At 37.6% G+C, this 20,951-nt stretch overlaps 1 protein-coding gene across 4 annotated transcripts in view; it reads left to right on the top strand.

The window, feature by feature from the left end:
- Window positions 1-6: 6 nt before the first annotated feature.
- Window positions 7-20,951, top strand: part of LOC146588643 (kinesin light chain 1) — a 70,151-nt gene continuing 49,206 nt past the window's right edge. For 3 of the 4 annotated variants that reach the window (XM_085317368.1, XM_085317370.1, XM_085317372.1), the window contains exons 1-2: window positions 1,836-1,895; window positions 4,080-4,170. In XM_085317368.1, the coding sequence (XP_085173494.1) occupies window positions 4,091-4,170 (80 nt within the window). In that variant the 5' untranslated portion in view covers window positions 1,836-1,895; window positions 4,080-4,090. Of the gene's footprint in view, window positions 26-366; window positions 565-1,831; window positions 1,896-4,079; window positions 4,171-20,951 lie in introns of those variants that run through there. The other variant, XM_085317373.1, reaches the window with a different exon arrangement.

Raw genomic sequence — 20,951 nt, 5'->3', positions numbered from 1 at the left:
GCAGCCAGAGAGCGGGGTAGATCCGGTAATTCCCGGGGGCAGCGGGCAGCGGCGCCAGGGCCGCGGGGCGGAGCCCCCCGACGGTGGCACATCAGTAGTGTAAACAAGCCAAAAACACTTCAAAATGTTTTAAATTAAAAAAGTTAAAATTTAATTTTAAAATTATTATTTGTCGTGATTGTCGGGGGCGCTAAAGGTACCTTCTCCGCATTTCACCTCTAAACGCGAGGGGCTCCCGGGCGCGCGGCAGCTCTCGGTCAGCGTGAGCGAGGCCGCGCGGCTTCGGGCCTTGCGGGTCCCGGAGCTGGGCCTGCGGCGCGGGGAGGGCGTCGAGGCGCGAGTAACCGCCCTGCGCCCGTTCCTCAGGGCTCGCGGTTCTGCCCGCCGGCGCATTCGCGTCACGACTGGATCGGCCCGCCCGACAGGCACTCCAACCTGCGGCCCGTGGTCTTCCACGTTCCCCGGAACGAGTCGCTGCTGGAGCGGCGCCTTCGGGAGCTGCGGCAGGAGACCCAGGCGTGGAACCAGCGGTTCTGGGCCCGTCAGAACCAGTCCTTCCAGCAGGTGAGCGTGCGCGCGAAGGGCGGAGCTGCCTGGTGGTGCCCGAGCCGCCCGGCGCCTTGTGGCACTGGCCGCTTGCGACCAAAGGTCATGCTGCTCGCCGTTAAAGGACTTGGTGACCGTRCTGCAGGATGACCTTGAGCTGTGCTGCCCATTATGTACGGCTATCCCAGACGGCCAAGTCCACAAAAGCGTGACTTCGTCTTCGTAAGCTACCATTAAATTCTGCCTACAGGTACTTATTTCTTTGCATTGATATTGCAGTAGACTCAGTGTYTTTGGGGAAATTCCCTTTTGTCATTAATTTCATTCTCAGTGTTAACTTGTTTAGAATGGCCTACAGAACTAGAGTTTGTGTGTTTTACTGCTGCTTAGTGTATAAAAGGATGGTTGCTTTTTCTTTTTCTGTCTTGCCCTGAAAATACAAAGTTGTAACCACCTGCACATGCAAAACCGTACTATATGACTAGAGTTGYTGTTGAGAATGATTCTGCAGCTTTTCTGGGTCTATCGTAAGTGAGAGAAGTACAGATAAGACCACCAAGGGATAATGAGGGATATGTCCTGTTGCGCTGGCAGTGTACCCCTAACTAGAATAAAAGTGGGGGCATTTTCATTCTTGGTCTTTCTTTTAAATAGATTGTACCATTGGTAAGGCCACACTGAATTCTGTTGGAAGACTAGCAGCAGTTCAGTAATATGCCATCACTTGTGATGCTCTTCAATTATCATATCCTCCCAAAACTTAGAGGTCTCAGAGTAAATGAAGTTGGGTTTTTTGGTTTATTGGTTTTTTTTCTTTTATTGCATAGAACTGCTTTTTGAATTTGAAAAATCAAAATATAAATAATTATTCTTTTTCCATCCAAGTAACTTCACTTTTTAAAGATTGCATATTTTTCTATATACTCAAAGTCTAAGATATATAACACAGCAAGTCTTCGTAATTTGTCTTTGGTAAAACTTTTCAAGATTTGGATACTGCAAAACAATACTGAAGCTTGGCTGTAACTTTACAAATAAGTTGCATAAGTTTCAGTAGAACACTTGTATGAATTAATTGATGCATACAGTTAAAATCTAAGTAACAAAATTGTCAGTGGACTTAAATCATTGGATTCAGGAAAATGTTTTATTGACATCTCCAAGTATAACGATTATTGTGTGTATATTGGAGGATATTAAGCACTGAGCTGGCATATGATTAAAAACAATGATTAGCTTCAAGGATTGAGTACATTGAGTACTAACATGGAAAAACTTATTTTAGGAAAAAGAAGAATTTATTTATTCAAGACTGAAAGCCAAGGGTCTGAAAGTGAGAGATGAAACAGGTCAGTGACATATTCTTTATAGTTTAGGATGTATTCTGAATTCTGTTTAACTTTGATTTTTTCCTAGTTTATGCTGCTTGTGTTCTGTCACAAGTAGTTCTTCAGGATTTGGAAATGTTTTCAAGAGCCTAACAGAGAAAAGGAGGGGAACTCTTCAAAAAGCTGCGCAGGTCAGATCTTCTGCATGGTTCCTCCCATGCCCTCCACTGGAGGGAAGGTGCTGAAATTCTGCTAAAGTACTTTCATCATTCTGTAGTCAAAGGGGAAAAGGTTTTTTGTTTTTTCCTTTCACAGCTCATCACCCCAATGAGCTAGCTGAGTTAAACATACACTGTATGCCCCAAGTGCATATTATGCTTGAGTGGGTAGATTCACACTCTTAAGCCTCAGAACCATAATTTATACAGTGACCACAGTATTTTTCCTTGAGGGAGAATGAGACAGCTTCTGCAGAGACCGCAGCTGCTGCTCTCTGGCTTTCTTTGCCTGAGGACAGTTGCTGTAAAATATTTGCTTCTTTGTCTAGTTCATTATGGGAAACAGAAAAAAGATGCCTTCCTAATACAGTGAGTTGGCCATTGTAGTATGAACTTGAACATTTTGTTCATAGAATAAAGACYTGCTTAATAGAACACCTGGTCTGATGTTCGGTATATTACAGACCATTATATTTCACTTCTATTTGTATCCCAGTGATCAGTTTGTATTTGAGAAAGCATTTTAAGTGTTATTTAAAAAAAGCTTGGTTTTTACTATGTTTTGTTCTTTTAAGCTTTATATCCTTAAAGCAAAAGAAGCAAAAGAAAACAAGTAAATTTGTGCATTCCTTAAAAATAAAATTGCATTGTTGCACATCTTGGAGTAATTGGGTTTGTTCTACCAAATGGCCCTAGTGATAGATGACACTGGAGCAAAATTAATGCTATCCACAGTCTACTGACTTGGAAATTTTCACTGAAATCACAAGATGCATATACGTGTGTGTGTATATATATATCTCTCAGTAATAACCTGTATGTATGTATAGCTGGAACAATGGGTATTTCTTACATATACATGAAGACTCGGTCAGTTCTGCTGATACCAGGATAAAGAAGCAGATTAACTCTAGCTGTTAAGACTATTTGAAGGCTGCCTGCTTATGATAAGTTTACCTCATGGAAAGTTAATCTTCTCTAATGTTTTAGACTTGTAAATATTGACAGATAGACGTGATCAATAATTTACATTCTGATGATAAATCTCAGGAGCTTTAAAATGTATGTTGTAACACTAACAAGTTRAATCTCTCAATTCTGTCTACCCTATCATATCCCTGTCCCCTGGGACATACAGATTTGATTTTCATTTCGAAAATATCAAAAGTGCCAGAAAGTTGGTATAGGAATTATCTGGCGGAAGTCAGAATATCATCTGGTTCTCTGGCTGCTACTTCTGTGCTGTAGCTGCAGATCTTCCATCATGACCTGTGGAGAGAATCCATCTTCTCTTATATTCTGCTTTATATAAGGTGGCATATTCATTTTTTTTTTTTTTTTTGGGGGGGGGGTGTTAAATTCATGAATGTATTTTCAAGTGTTCTTTTGAACTCACTTTTCCACAAGAGAATTGTTTATCCTGTTATTAATAAATCAGACAACTTGGAGCATGTACCCTCTGGTGTGAGTTACTTGAAACTTACCAAAGGCAACACAAAGAATTGTACCACTCAGTCTCACTTTGAAATGTCTTGTCAGTCGTAGATAGTGTTCTTTCGACTTTGACTTCCTTGGGAGGGAATGCAAGTTACTCTAAGTGCTTTCATGGTGCTATTTAGACTTCATCCTTATGAAAGATGATTTTTATTCAAAGTGTAGATACTCCTAGACCACTTCATTTTTCTTTCATAGGGGGCCAGTAGCTCCCTAAATAATGGAAAACATTATAAGCATTGTCACTCTCTGAAGCAAAAAATGGCTTAGGAGTTGTCATGCAAGTTTCAAGATGATCAGCATTTTCAATCCATTGCGCTCCCTAGACAGATTTTAAAAAATTTGGGAGATAAAGTAGGATATTAACTTCTCCAGGGTTACACRGGAAGTATCTGTAGGAACAAGGAACCAGACCTAGCTTTCCTGAGTCTGAACTCAGTGTTTTAATCACAAGAGCTATCTTGACAGTGTTATGCTAAAAATGTATTTTCAGGTCAAAAAGCAATGCTGAATGCAGAAGAAATGGCTGACTTCTACAAGGATTTCTTAAGTAAAAATTTTAGAAAGCATATGGATTATAACAGGTATGTAGATGGTTTTTTGTTGAACTTTGTATTATTGCTTAAGTAAAGGGAATAAGATCAAATAAAAAAATTGAACGTTTTTTGCCATAATTGTTAAAATGGCATCTAAAGCTATTGTTTCAGAATTTGCAGAAAGATTTGAAAAAATGCTATCAGCATTTGCCAAAACTTACGCATTATGATATGAATTCTTCTACTATATATATTTGATTTTGTGGAAAGATGGATCTGATGTCACCTTTTCTAGAGACTTCAGTGACACAAAATCAGGCACCAGTTTTTCTTTTATGGCACAGGTCTTCTCATGCTGCTAATTGAAACTGATAAATATGTGAGTAAAATGAGTAAAATGATAGAAATTTCAAAATGACCAAGATTCTAGTTGACTGTTTTTAAATATGTCAGATAAGGACTGGTAATGATGTTGTTCTCAATATAAAATTGTTTCACGAGAGTAATATTTAGTATTTTGCTTATCTGTTTTTATTATTTTGCAAGCTCATAGCAGAAATGAAACTCATGGAGGTTGGGGGGGTGGGTTTGTGTGTGGTGAAACCTTAGTCAAATGGGCTTCTAAGCACTTTGGCTTCAATTGGGTGATCTCACATCCACCCTGCCCGTTCAGTGTTTACTACATTATTTCAGTGTAGCTGTTTGTACAACAACATGAAAAACTGCATTGAGGATCTGAAAAAAAGCTTGCAAACGCATTGTCCAGCAAACAGGTGTGCATGCTTGTTGGAGGGCTGGAAATGAATGAATGGGAAGCTGGGGAAGGATGATACTTCATTCAATTTAAGCAACACTGTCCACTGAATGTGAAACCACAGCCTCAGTGTCTTCTCAGTGTTGGATTGAAAGAGTATTGGGCTCAAACATATTAAGTGTTCTTTGGTTCTGATGTTATAACATTAGCAGTAATTCAGATTGTGGTTTAGAGTTATTTGTGCGTATTCTACGTTTACCAAAACAATACTTACTATAAAAAAGTTACTGTAAGGGAAATATTTAAAACAAAATACACACAATTTTTCTTGCTCATAGCAAACCCCAAAAGCTAAGCAACAGCATGAAAACACTGAAAATATATTCTACAAATTTCTTTTTAATTTTGATTGTCCAAATTGTCTGTATTACATTAACTGCTGACTGAGAAAACAAACAGTTATATCTCAGAACTGACCATCAGAGGCCATTGTTGTAGTGAACTCTGGCTAATGTCCCATCTTGGTAAGAGRGTTCAGGCTCTATTCCTAAATATTCCCCCCTGCCTGCCGGCAGCCTTGTTGCTGCCTTGTTATAAAATCAGGTAATATCAGTTGCATCATTGTAGTTCCAATGTGTAAGGGCACAGCCTTGAAAACAGTGGACCCTATTGTAGGCCTTCTGACTTTTGAAGAGTCATATTTAAAAAAAWATATATATATATATGTATATACATATATATAKATAGATACATTTTAAAGAACAGAATAAAAATTCAGGAAGGAGATAAGAAATAAGACAAGAAATGGGAAAGGAACAGTTAGCATGATATTTTGATTTAACATGACTTTCTGGCAGGTAGCTCAGTGCTGCCTGTCAACRTGGTTCTGGGTCCTGTCCTTACGAGAGGCTTATATCTTGGATTTATATCTGATCTATACRTGAAAGGTTTCCCATTGAGCTTGGCTAGCAGACTAAATCCCTGTCTAACATTCCTGGCTAGTTCCACAATAAGCATATTCTATTGCTTCTTGTGCAACATTTTGCAAAATGCAGGAGGGGTGCCTACTGGAAACTAGAAGGATATGATTGAAACAAGCTCTCCAAAGCTAAAAGACTGATTCAGATTATTTATCTGTATCCTGATTTGATTCCAAAAGTCATGTATGCTCCATTAAAATTATTTAAAGATAAGAAGACTCTAACTTTGGAAGTATTAAGGGCATCATCTTTAAAACATACTGAATTAGGAACCTAATGTTTGTCATAGCTGGTTATATAAGTTAGTCTTTGAAGTGTTTTTTTTTTTATTTTTCGATTTTGAGTAGCCAGCTATGTCCTTTCCAACACATGCATTTTAATACATGCATAAGCAAATCTTACCCATAGCACAGCACTGAACACCAGACAGCTTTGGAACTATCTTTACTTTTGAAACATGTAATTTGGTTATGGTTATTTTAGCTTACCTAAATTCAAATATAATTGATTATAATATTACTTGTTCCTTTTTTAATTTTTACAGTTAAGCTCTGAATGGTTGTAGCCATATATTCTGCATGTAATCTGTTTGTAGATGTGGATATTTCACATTACATGACTAATCCACAGATTCTGTCAAGCCAGCTACATAATAGAAAAAATAAACATTTTCTTGAGTTACTTAGTTCTAATTAGGCAGGAAAAGTGTTGCCACAGAGAATGAAAAGTTAATGTAATCACTGAATTGTCATTTTTCAATGCCAAAGGATATTTTAAGGTAATCATGCCTTTCTCCTGTTCTTGTTTTGTGCATTTGTTATTCCCCTGACTTTGGAATCCTAGAGATTGGTATAAACGTAATTTTACTATCACGTTCCTTATGGGACAAGTAGCCCTGAAGAGAGCTCTGAAGTGGCTTCGCTGGAAAAATAAAAATATTGGAGATTAGTGATCACAGCTCCATGAAGAATACAGTACTTTAGCTAGGCCTGTTCACTTGTTATCTATGGCCATGTTCAGAATCTGAATGTCTAATGCAATAATTACTTTGATCTGTTAGACTATTTAAGTGAAAATTGCCATTGTTCGTAATTTATAACTACTGTTAACATTACCCTTACCATTTATTCCAAGAATATCTTGAAGATTTTTTAAGAAGCACATCTGAGGAAACTAGCAAAAGCTGTCCTTTATTTACATTAAACTGAATGAATCTCAACAGACACATTCTACCACAGAGTCAAAGTGCATAAATAACATGATTCAGTATGTTGTGCCTGTACTTTGGTCAGAGAATGTACTCTTTACCAACTATAAAAGTATATAAAAGACAAAAATGCCTCGTTTTGCAGCATAGATGTTCTGCAACAGTAATTATCCACACTAATATAATGTGATCATGTAACTATGTTACTGCTGAAGAAATAAGTTTGATTTGTAACTGCACATAGACTCAATCTGATTTATTATTGTCTTTCTTTCAATGTGATTAAATGATGAGGAAGAATTAAGATGATTTCATATAAATGACTAAGGCAAAGTAATTGTTTTCTTTTGAAGAAGTGTGTCCCACTTGGACAAGAGTTCCTCTAACCTCTGATTGGTAAAGATTTTTAGTTGTAGAACAATAAAGTAGATGCATTGCCAGTCAGTTAAAATCTTAATGAAGAAAACTGATGCTTAGTTGTATACAGGAGAAGAGTATTAGTACTGTTGAATTACTTTGAATGGATTTGGTATTCTCACCAGGTTTTTTTAAGGTACTCTTAAGTTCCTTGAGGGGGATTTTGTAGCCTCAAGGGATGCTATGTCGACTGGATAAATGTTGATTTAAACAAAGTCTTAAAATTATATGCCCTATATCTAGCCTTTAAAAGTTCCATTTTATATAGTTAAACGGATTGGTCTTTTGATACAGTGCATACTAAGATGATCCTGTAAAAAGAATGTTGTATGTTGTCAAACAAAGCATCTTTCCCCAAAGCCATGTTGTAGGGAAAGTTCTGGTTTTGAAAATGTCAGTTCAGTAACCATTGACCTGTTTTACTTATCTAAACGTGACATGATTTACAGGCTTTTTCAGCTAGGGAAAAAGAGGTTTGTCTCAAAAAATTGTAATAATTACTTTGCAAATTTTAATGACATAGTAATGGATTACATTGTTTCATACAATGATGATTTTTGTCAGTTACTGAATTGTTGTATTATTAAAGACTTTTTGTAAATAAAGATATTAATATTTTCTGAGGTAATAACCAGTATTTCTAAGAAAGTACTATTTGTGAATGTTATTTACTGCATTAATATTGTGTAAAAAATGTATATATTTTTAAAAGTTTTCAAATGCCACGTTTAGGAAAAGTAAATTATTGAAATAAACCATTGTGGGTATGTGATGTAATTGTTCAGGACTCATATCTTATGGCACATAAGCTTTGACCACAGTGTGGGTGCATGCTTTATTAAATAGTTTCAGTGTAAAACTTAGAAGAATGATTGCATAAAATACAAAAATAGCTTTAACAGCAGAGATCAAAACCCCAGTGAACTGACTGATAGTCCTACCTTTTGACTGCCTAGGCATAAGGTCTCTAAGGTACAGTTTCACATATGCTGTAAGTGGATAGAGGTGAACCAAAGGAGCAGCTTCATCTTTTCTGAGCTGTTTACTTGTATTAACACGGACATTTCTGTGTTTGCCAGCTGAATCGGATCAAGAAATTGAGCCACTGCTAGACCTAATCCAAGGAAAAGAATGGTAGATTGCAGTTGAGTTCATATGCTTCATTGTGCTGTTATCTGAATACTACTGTTGGTGTAATGGAAGGTATGGGAATTTGGATTGGAGGTTAGGATTGCACTTCAGTCACTTCACAGTGGTTGTGAAATTACTTCAGATCTCTGTTCAAGATTTCCATTGTACCCAGTCCTCATACTGACTGTGGAGATGCAAACAGGTACATTTTAGTAACAAAGTGACAGCTGTAAAACCTTCTTGACAGTTGGAAAGAATCCAGCTTTTCTGAACCTGTATTCTTTGCACTGGTCACCCCAAAACAATATAATCGGCATGTGATGTGTCATATTAGGACTCTACTCTGAGCTGTTTGTAGGTAAAATTTTGTTGCCTTTATGGAGTTGCACTGTCTTCATTAAGATTCTACATTGGGTGCTGGGTCCCTTCATCCAAAGCGTATTGAAGGAGTGAGGCTTTTATCTATTAGGTAAGCATGGAGCTCTGATTTAGAATATCTAATAGAGCCACTATGAAATGATGCTATTAAAAATCTGAAACTTTGAGTCTCATTACCAAAACTACACTCACTTACTAGGATAATTATATTTTTCCATACATTTTTGCTAGTGTTGCATTAATTTTTATATTTTCTCTTGACTCAGAGCAGTTGTAATAATGCCAGCTGCTTTTAGATATTATTGATCACAAATCCTTTTAGATATTATTGATCGCAAATCCTTCATGCATCAAAGCAAGAATTAGGAGCTCCCATAGCCTACTGAGAATAATTTTTTTATGTATGCAAAGGTCTGCTACAGTGATTGAAGCTACTGAAATAGATCAAAAAGCGACTTCTCTGTGCACATTTTATGAATATAGGAAAAATGCAGAGGAGCATGCTTATCATTTAGGTACTTAGCTAATCCTGTCAGAAGGAACAAGCAGTAGTGTCAGCGTGTGCGTTTTTAATCCATCTCCTCCATAAGAGYACAATAAAGCAACAGTATCTTGGTATTCAAATAATTTTAGATGGTTTGTATTGACATGAGGAATGGTTATGTGCTGAGAATATTTTGAAATTTTTTGTTATTCACTGAACTTCTGTACTGAAGCATTAATGTCTAACAGAATTAGAGAAAAGGAGGAAGTATCAAATGGGAATTGAAAGGCAGACCAACTAAAAGTTGGTTTGAAGTCATTGGAGCACCTGTATGTGTGATTAATAGAGATGGATCTGAACATCTCAGAATAATTTGAAATAATTTCTTGATTTTATTAGGAGTTTTAAAAGTTGTAGTAGTAACTACTGAGAAGGATACCTCCTATGTTTAACTGAAAATTACATGTGATAAAATAAGAATTCCAAAGTCAGATTTGTCATTTAGAAACTAATGCTTTTTGGCCCCATTTTAAGGGGACTGTTTTGTGTTTGCCACTTTCAGCTTCCACTCTCACTAAACAATGATGATTCCAATCAGGAATCATACAAGGCAATCAGATTTAGTCTAAACAAGAATTTAATTTACATCCTGAACAGAGCCCAGGGGCCACTGTTTTGCATAAAGACTGGGAGATTGAAATGTTTGCAGGAAGGAGTAATATGTGTCTGGAATTGTAATATGCATGAATAACATTTTTGTATTAAAAATTGTGTCCACTGATTACAGCAATCTGAACAGTAACCCCTTAAATGAATATTCACCTTCATTCCTCAAAAAAAATTAGTAACAGAAATACAAGTTACTTCCTTCATTAGTTCATCTCTTAGAGTTTTAAGTACATGGAATATAATCATATTGAAATGCATAATCATTAATATTCATTATTATATAAATCACTTTTGTGCCTTAACTTTACATTCATTAATGAGTTGTAACATTCACCCATGTATTGTGAGACTTAGCTGACTGATATTCTTAAATAGATGCTATGGAAATGCAAAAGCAGTACTTTTGTTTAGAAATAGTAAAGGTTAAAATTTACATGATTCCTTTCTATGTGTTATCTTCTATTACCCAGAGTCAAAAGCAAACAGAGTTGTAGAAGCCGTGTAAATGCTCTGTAAGATGTGSTGTCTGTTCCAGACACCTTGTTATTTTGTTTTACTGGTTCAAACCGGATACCCGTTTACTCTAGTTGCTTACTTTTTGAAGTGAAAGGCACAGTATCTTGCTTTCTGGTATATGCAGGTTCTCATCATTAGGGCAGGCCTGACTCTGTTCAGAACAGGACCTGAGATGGGCAATGTTTGCAGGAAGACTGTAAGCGTTGTTGGCTGCTGAGGCTGCCAGGAGGCAATTAGTGCTCAGCATAAACTACAGTAGCCCTGAAGCTACTTAAATCGACCATGACTGGCAAGATTTTCAGACAGCCCCCATGCCAGTCAAGAGCTGCAGGCATTCAGTAATGCTCTGTTCACACCACTGCTTCCAAAGAATCCACTCAGACAATTCGCCACAGAATTGGCTATGATAACTTTTCATTGACTGAGCCAGTGCATATTAACTGGTAAAATATGAGTTTTAGAATCATGAGAAATTCAGATTGCTCTTCATACCTCATTGTTGAAGAACTTCGTGTTGACAGATTCTAGCTTTATCTTTGTAAGAAATTCCTGCCCTGGAAAATTTTTCACTTAAAGATCAATGTGTAGCATACATTGACTGTTTTTAAAGAGTTTCCTAAAAGTTAGACTTTCATTCTAGAATGATTTGAATAATTAGAAGTCTAGATTCTTCCTTTTGTTCATTATGTTTTGTAGAACAGATTTTGTAGTCAAGTCTATAATAGAAGGTAAAATCCATGAAGTAAATCGCAGATTTTAGATTAATTTACTGCTTTGATTGCTTTCCAACTAATTTATCATTTTTCTGTAGTATTATATAGAAGATGGTTTGTTACAGAATATTTATAGTGTCATACTATCTAAGTCAAGACAGTTCTAACTTCAGAAGCTGTAGATAACTGTAAACATTTAAGTAGGAAAAAACCTCCAAAATGGGTGAGACTGAAAGACAAAATGGAAACTAAGCTTCAATATATAATATTGTTTAGATGTCTCTTATATTTAGCAAAATAATATTTCATTCTTAATATTATCACTGGAACACCTCCGTTTTCCTCAGGTCTTATAAAAATTTTCACTAAAAAAAAATATAGAACAAAATACTAAGCTATGATACGAGTAAACAACCACAGCTGCCAATTTGTGTCAAATGAGACGTCAGCTCACTTCAAAGAAGAAACAGCTCTGCCAGAGGACATTTTAGAGCATTTTAACTGACAAGAGATAACTCAAAATTAATTCATTTGCTATGCTCCTCTCTGCTGCTTCTTCCCTGGTGTTCTTTCTGTTTATATTGAGAAAAGAGGAGCATATTCAGCATGGCACCTGGASACTTGCTGAGTATGCCTAGCAGTTACCACAATATTGCAGCCATAAATCTAATTGAACTATCCTATGGTCATAGGACTGGGTAAAACACAGGCTGATGCCAAGAGAATCTGGCCATAGAGTAGCCACTGAACAAAGGCTATTTCCATCCTAGGAAGACTTTTCTAAGGTTTTTGAAGTATAGAAGGTTTACATTGTTTCTCTAAAAGCAGTGAAGAAGCTTATTATTTACTGTCTTGAGTCTATAATGTTATAGGTATTACCTAATGGCCACTTACAACCCAATGCTCAATATAATATGTAATTAATAATGTCATTTCAACTTTTAGTTCTATTATATATTTGTATGGAAATTACAAAAGCAAGCTCACTTATTTACAGTATGAACTTTGTTATTACCGACAACTACTACCCAATATAGTTCACAATCAGAAAGTTAAAAAGGTAAGTCAAATTAATGGGGATGCCTGTAACACAGCATTCCAGTCTTTGTTTGCAAAGCAAGTGGGATGGGAGATGACAAATGTGTGAACTTTCCTTAAAGAAACAGAGTGCCTCCTGCACCAATACATTATAAACATGGTAGTCACATTCTTATAGTTATGTAGTTAGTTAAAAGAATATAGGGAATGTTAAATAGCTCCCCACAATGATATCCTTTACTGGGTAGATTTCTGGTCAGCACTGTATGTTGATGAACGAGGGTACTGCTGTTCATCAGCCTGTTCTATGATCATGAGAGTTTTCAAATATGTAATCGTGGTGTACATTGTGACCCTTCAGCACGCAATACGAAGTGTAACACTGTGTAGGCAGTCCATTTCACTTTCATAGATCTCATTTGTTCCCAGTTTTCTGCTAGGGTTTATTGAGGCATGTTTCTGTTTACAGTTACATTAGTTTCAATACCTAGGTTTGATATTTCAGCTTTCATTAAAACATAGTAATCATTTTTAATACTAAAGCATTGTGGCATTGTTTTATGCTAGAATATACAGAAAATTCAAGAGCATGGAATAGTGTAGGGTTGGGAAGGCACAAAGATTTAAAACCATTCTCTCTGCCCCTTCTCCTGTGGGACATCAGATTCTGTGCTAGACCTTTTATAAACTGCCTACAGTTTGAGTTATTCAAGAATATTTGTCCTCAGATAACTGCAATAGGCAGCCCCTTAGAAACAAACCACACAATCCATCCTGTAAGAGCCATGAATTATGCAATCATCTCACCAGCGTTTTAAGTCTAATACTTGGTGGCAGTCATACATGTATCCTGGTTTCTGACGTATCATTGTGAAGATACGGAAGTGGAAACGATAAGGCAGTAAATCCAGGGGAGAGTTTCCTCTTCCCAGAAACTTGACCATCTTTTCTTTCTCTGTGAGTGTTTTCTATTCCACGTAGGAAGAGGCTRTGAGAGAAATGTGTTATGATGAGGTTTGGCTGATCTTTTATGGAGCAATCTGAGGGCATACTGCAAAGTGCGAATCTTGTGTTACAAAGCATCATAGTTTTGTATGCTGTTAAACAACTCAAAGTGTCACCAGCTGTACCTGACAAGGTGTCCAAAAGCTTTCTACAGACATTTGTTTCAGACACCTGTAGGTTCCCAAGGCCTAGCCGTTCCCAGGTAGACATACTCAGTGAAGCCAACATGCCCTTCTGTTTCAAGCAAGGAGCCAAAATCCTTCTCTAAGAAGAGCCAATGGTCTCAAAACTGGAAGAGTTAGGAATATGAACTTCTGATCAGAGCCTCTAATTCTTTTTAGCTTCTATATCTCAGACCTGTTGTATCTTCTGCTGAGGCTGTTCTGCAGCCTGTGTATGGACCTTTTCATTCCAATTTTCACTGAGCTCTGGGAACGGTTTCACTATGTGTGCAAAGTACAACATAAATACTAGTCATGATAAGGATTCAAGAAAGATAGTAGTGAAAATGGAAAACCTGAATAGGCATAAAGAGAGGGGAATCAAATGTGGAAAGGCAAGACAGAGAGGAGGGCTTGGAAATTTCAGAAAAGTAAAAGTAGGGGGGAAAATACACTGTGAAGAATGAATCTGACTTACCATTGCATCCAGAAACATCACAATGGCATAATACTTCCTCTGTCTTCACTTAAAACATGAAGTAGGGAGAATCAGGATCTGCTGGGAAAAATAAAATCTATTTACAATGCTTAAAGTAATTGAGTTAGACTTTGTGAAGGAAGCTAAACTGCACAGTAAACATTATTGAACTACACTCAAGAAAAGGGGGAAATGCTATGTTCTAACACTGAAACAGAGGTWGAAGAAAACTAAAAATACCTATTTCCTTCAGTTTTCCATAGAGATTATGATATGGATTGGCCTGCAGCTTTCAGCTGTTCCTGACACCTGAGCAGTTCAAATGCAGCTCTTGTATTGTGGCTACATCACATGCCTGGCAGCGGARCTGTTTTGGCTCTGGGAGATGCTGGATAACCCAAACTCTTGCTGTCAGAGGAGACAACATAGCAGGAACACCTGAGATTGCCTTGGTAGGCAGATGGATCTTCATCCCAGTGCTACTCCACCATAAAATACTGAGAGCTCTTGGAAGCTGCTGTCATCTTCTGCCCGTGATCTCTCCAAAGAGTTCTGAAATATGTGCCTGTCATGACATGGCTGCAGAAAGATTTTGGCCTGTATTTTAAAAAGTGAAGGTCAAGCACCTAAGAATATAAGAAGAGCTGTACTGAGTCAGACCAAAGATTCATCACCTACATCTTGGCAGTRACCAAGAGTAGAAGCCTACAGAAAAATATAAGAACAGGCCACCATACAGTGATACTTCTCTAAAGTACTTTCTCATCCTCTAGGGGTTTGATTTTCAGCTTAAGGAGTTCCTGAGCCAGAGGACATCTCTTTCAACTTAAGAGCTCTCAATGCATTTCTTTTCTATGAACAGGCAGGAAAATGTTACACTGAAGTAGATAAAAAGATAGGAATTGCAACATCTGAAATAGAAGCAAAATTCAAAAAACTTAACGTCCTCAGCTCTGGCTGAGGATGAATGTCTGTCCCAAAATACAGAGATAGGTATATGAGATTGTAAATAAAAAGTATCAAAGATAGAACAAATATAGTATTGGGAAATGGTATTCTAGGCAACTGCAGGACCATTCTCTAAATTTCAGGAGGCTTCAGGCTATGTTTGGAAGKAAGCCATTAAGAACATGGAAAGAATTGTAAAATAAGACAGTTTGCAACATAGGTTTACCAATGGTCAGTCATGCCAGACTAAACAATTCTCTTTGATAAAGTAGCTCATTGTTTTAGACAAAGGAAATATAGTTGCTCAGATCCAGGGCTACTCAAATAGGAGACTGGTTCAGATCTGGACCAAGAATAAATGTCCAGAATTTAGAAAGGAAGAACAAAAGCTATCTTCCAGAATGATCTCTTCACAGCTTATGCTTGCTGTGGGAGGAGGGAGGCACTAAGGAGAAAGATTTCATAYCCTAAACCCAGAGAATAAGGTAATTTCTTCTTATTCTGCAACTGCTCTATTTCCCAGGAGACAGGATGAGGAATAAAATGCCAAGCACATGCAGTGCTCTTTACTATTGATTCTTAGAGGTTCTGCCCTTCGTAGTCCCATGTAACCTGTRCCATCCATTTAGCCAAAGGCATATACACAGAACACGTTTTCTGTRGAGATATAAGGGGTTACTGGTCCACAGATGCTGGAACTGTTGTCACTCAGCAGARACATTTGTTTTTCTGAAAGGACAAACTGTATTACCAGAAATTCCCCAATCCAATGCAATTCAGTACTTACTTGGCTTAAATTCCCTCTTAACCAGGTCAARCTCTAGTAATGGAAAGTGGATGTAAAATGAGCCTCCATAAGAACTAAGAAATTCTGTCTTCTCACTCTGAAAGAGTGAGGCTCCTGAGCAGAAAGGGCAAGAAACCTGTCTGTTTTTCAGCAGAGTTTGGTGATTTAATAAAGAAAGACCAAATGCAGTGGTTATCTGCAATGCCATTTATACTTTGTTCTCTCTTGTCTGTGCATGCAAATTTCTACTTGGACAAATTCTACTACAGACACCCTCTGGGGTTAGCACTGTTTGTGATTAGCATATGCATGAACTTTAATAAAAAGCAGCATCTTAAAAGTCGCATCTTGCTTCTTTTATAAATGGACTAAGGCAWCTTAGTGAGAATCAAGTGAATAAATCTTCCATATCTATATGAGGAAGCACCTTCATGCTGAGACAAGATCATGTCTCAGTCTACACCTCTGTCTAGCGTCAGTGRGAAAGAGGAATACCATTCTTACACTTTCAAAAATTCTCATCTCAAAAAAAAGAAAAATCTTATACCAGTCAATGAAATTATCCAAGTTTTACACTAATGTGTAGCTGAAATTAAAATCCAGCATGGCATTTTTGAAAGATTAGGAGAAAAGCAATTTTTGAAGTGAAACCCTGGAGAATTTAATGAAAAAAGGCAGCTAGTGTAAAGCTGCCTTCCTCATGCAGAAATCCCTACAATCACTACCAGTATTACCAAAGTAAGAGCCTCACCTGATCTTATTGCAAGTAATCTGGCAGCAAAGCCTGATGAGTTAGCAAACCTCCACAGAAGAATGCTGACAAGCCATATAGCTAACAAACACTTGGTGTTCAAAGAAGGGGAAGAGAAGGGGAGAATGTAAGTAGTAATAATGCAGGCACTTTGAAGTACTATATCATACAGTGGATGTTTTTACTCTGGTAGTAGCTAAGATTAACATGATATTCCCCAATAGGGTGTTAATGTTGATTTCATCTAAATGCTTTAAGACAATGTCTGCAGTGGTTCAGTGACTGAGGTAAGTGGATAGAAAAGTAAATGTAATCTCCTGTGACTCACATGCAATGATTCATGATTGCCATAACCTTGAATGAGCAACTGAAACCTCAAGAGAGAATAAGCTCACTGAAAGGGGAGGGTATAGAGGAGGAAAGGAGGGGCGTACACAACAGTACAACCATCAGTTTGCTGATGTATAAGCAGTAAAAGTCACGCAGAACAAATGTAGGTAAGAGATCCTTTCCAAGATAGGAAGGTGTTGCTGGGTAATATAGTAAAAGTGGTATTGACTACAAACCATGGAAGCAGACAAGGAAGAAAGCTTTTTCACCTTTGAATTAAATGAAAGGTATGGCAGAAACAAAAAAAAAAAAAAAAAAAAAAAAAAAAAAAAAAAAAAAAAAAAAAAAAAAAAAAGAGGAAAAAAAGAAAAAGAAAGAAAAGAAAAAAAGTGAAATACAGGCATGAACATTCCCTGTGAGGTGGGAATCTCTTCCTTGCATGCAGGGAGCAGAGGTACAAGTCTAAGGGTTTGTAGTGGAGAGCTGATGATAGCTAAACTGTTGGAAATTCTGATGTTTAAAGTATCTTGGGAAACACTGGCAATGTCTGTAATTTCAAATACCATAGAATATTATGGTTTGTCCAAGGGCACAATTCTTAAGAAATCCATGATCATTTAACACTTCGAACATCATAGTGGAAACTGGGACATAGAAATGTAGCTGTGTTGCTGAAAATGTCTAATATTTTTCTTYTTGTTCATGTAGTGATATTGACATGCAAATTGTCTAAAAGTTTCTAGCATTCATCTGGTTATTTTAACTGAATTAGCTCAGGATTTTTCATCCGTTTTTATGCTAGAAATGTTTTAAAGCTAATTGAAAGTGTTTCCTAAGCCTTTCARTGTCCTTTGAACTTTAATAATACCACTGCTTTGTAATAGTTATGAAATGAAGATTTTGGGTAGCAAAATGATAATGTCCACAGCAAGCATCTCACTCTGCTGAAAAATTAACTAATGAAGTGGTCTGTTAGAATTTACTTACACTGAATGCTTTCTCCTCTTGTTATTTAACTGTGGATAGAAAAGGGCAGGGAAAAGCACACTGGCTTTCATTAGCTTTTAGACATTCTTGTGGCTCTGAAAAAAAGGAGAATTTACTTGTGTGTAAATGAAGCTTATTGACTTGGGGAGTAGGATCAYGGGCAGTATTTATTTTACTGAGTACTTTATGCTATGTCCAACAGTAGGTTTCCTACAGTAAGTTCAGGCATCTGGAGTATTAYAATGAATCATGTCAAAATACAGTCCTTGTACTCCAAAGTGCCTGAACTTCATGATAACAAGGTAGTTCTACATGCATTAATTGCACATATGCACAAAGAAGTTAGACTAAAACTGTCTGGAACTATGTACTTGACACTTCTGACTCTTAAATACTGATTTATAAAATGAAATAATTGATTTTATAGACTTAGGATTAGACTATAGGATTAGATTTAAAAYACTTTTGTCTCTCCCTTCTAGGAGGGAAGATGTTCTAAATCTAAAATTAATTTTTGGAATGACAATGGTAAAAGAAAGCACCCCATGCTTCTTAAATGAAGTGAACATGAATTTCTCTATAGAGGCTTCCTCTGACTGTGCATGTCAGTCAAACTGAACTTCAAGTTTGCTGTATTTCTTAAATTGCTGCACCTCAAAACATAAGAGTTTTGTGTTGCATTAACTTAATTGCTTGCTTTTTTCCTCCCACTGAGAATTACAAACCTTCTTTGGGGAGAGCAGGGAAATGGATATATTTAGGAAAAAAAGAATCTGACAGTGTAAACAACATGTTTYGGGGTTTTAATATCCACTGAAATGTCTGCAGAAAACCACAGTGACACTGTTCGTGGCAGATAAAGACTATTCTAGAGACAGCATGTCTAGATCACTGCATCCTAAAAGCAGGGCACAAAACTAGTTCCCTAAGAGAAGATGGAAATGTGGGCAACAATATAGTTCTACGGCTGGAGGAACTTGGATAATTCTTATGTAGATGAGACAGGAAAAACAAGATCTTTGTGAAGAGAAACTCTTRCGATATTTGCAGTCAGGCGGAAGCCAGAGGAGGAAGCACACTCACCGAGTATCTTTTGCCTCTACTCTTCTACTACGTGCCATAAACAGAAGGGAGTAATACCATTCTCTAGTTCATTGAACTAATCAACCTTCCTGCACCAGGGAGCTTACAGTGCATGCTACTTATGCAAGATATCACAAGCATACTTCATTAGCCAGCATATTATGAATCAGGGTCATAAATGGAGTAGTTGCTTTGTTCAGAGATGCTCAGAGATCCCTGTCGTAAGCAACTAATTACAGGAAATCTTTTAAAGTAAATGTGTGATAGGAAGAAAGCAATTAATATTGTTTATTTAAAAGACAGGAGTAATTCCTTTGAATCGGTTCCCTTGCATAATTATGTAATTAGGACATGTTCTATTTTTAATTAAATCTCTTGCATATTCATGAAAATGCTGAACTTGTGGACCCATAGGCATGATTCTTGTTTTTTAAATGTAGTTAGTATAAAGGAATGCCTTTCAATTCTATTTTTTCCGCTTCACATTACCATCAAATACATATTTCATTATTATACATAGTTAGCCTGGCCTGTGTTCTAGCTTTCCTGTCAAAACTACCCTATTATGATAAACCATTAACACAAAATTGTCAGAGGAATGTTGTTTTAAATGGAGATGAGAAACATAAAAAGCTGCTRCTCTGAAGCAGTAGTATCACAACTGTTTTTGCTAGAAAGCTGATCTCTGTAAGATGTGAATCAGCAGTATTCTGGAAGTACACTTCAGTTCCCTCAGCTTTTCAGATCCAACAGTAACTGTGCTTGAAGTCTGTAGACAATGCACTTTCTTCTAACTTTATTTTGTTCCTCTTGGGCTTCTATGACTGTCTTTTCTTGTTCCGTGACTACCTGCATGAGCTTTGATTCCTTTTCTGTCTTGCTGCTGCTTCTTAGTCTTGCTTTCTCACCTCGTTCTTGCATCTGCCATCTTGTAATTTGTTCAATGTTATATGCGAAGGCAAATACATGTAAGGAGAGCTTTCCTCGTATATTTTAGAGTATACCACTTGGATTACACATTTTGATTTAGCACTATACCTCCACATGGTTCCATATGTTTATGATTCATACCTGTGTCTCCTGTAGGAGTTACATAATGTGGTGCTCAGACAATAATTCACCATAATATTGTCTAGACTTTACTCCATAAAGATGTCGCTGTCAGTGTCCTCTGATGATTCCTAATGTACATTTTACTGTTGTGYCATATTTGACTATATCTTTCCTCCCAAACCCCATCTCCTTCCATCCTCCTTCATTTCTGGGATCAACTTCTACCCAGCAGAACTAAAGCAGTATGAAGAAAACCTCATGACCAGTCTCTCCTCCTTAGAGAGAGTGGGAGTGAAATGAGAAGCTACAAGGAAATAGTTCTTGAGGTAAGCGTCATTGAGAGATATGATGAAACTCTTATTTTCARTTTTATGAATAGATCTATAGAACCAATAGGCATCTTTCACCAAGTTCAATATGCACCTAAGACAAGGGTGTGGAAATACACTAGCAGCACATCAATCCTGGGAGGGAACCCAGCCTTCATAGCATTTGTACCTCAGCCTCAGCTGTCCCTTGTGTGACCTGCACGGTGACCCAAGCTGCCTGTGTGCTGCAGATCCGCTGTAATGCGCATTTGTTCCAGAGGTGCTTGAGAAGGGAAGAACGGSTTTGCGTGTCCTTTTCTCAGCCTCTTACCGAAACAACCTTCCTAAACCTTTTTCCAGGACATAGGAAACCATAAACACAGGAAAAGTCTGCAGTGGTACCTCTCCTGGGAGCACCAAGCCCTGTCACAGGAGCGCCGCGCTCCTGAAATGCCCGGTTTCGCTCGCCACAGCAGCACCTTTCACGCACACAGGGTGGATGAGCATGGCCAAAGCCCTGACACAGGCTCAGGACTGCCAGCGAGCGGCCTCGCACCCGAACCCTTGGAGGCCTTGGCCCCGCATCTTCCCCCGGCCGTTGGGCTCCCGCTCGCCTCGCGGGCGGCCGTTACCCCCCGCCGGGTGTGTGTG

This window comes from Rhea americana, unplaced genomic scaffold (assembly GCF_003343005.1).
Source record: "Rhea americana isolate MKP2758 unplaced genomic scaffold, rheAme1 scaffold_5, whole genome shotgun sequence".
Classification (NCBI taxonomy): Eukaryota; Metazoa; Chordata; class Aves; order Rheiformes; family Rheidae; genus Rhea; species Rhea americana.
Note: the sequence above shows the minus strand (reverse complement) of the source record. Positions and strands in the feature narration are given on the sequence as shown.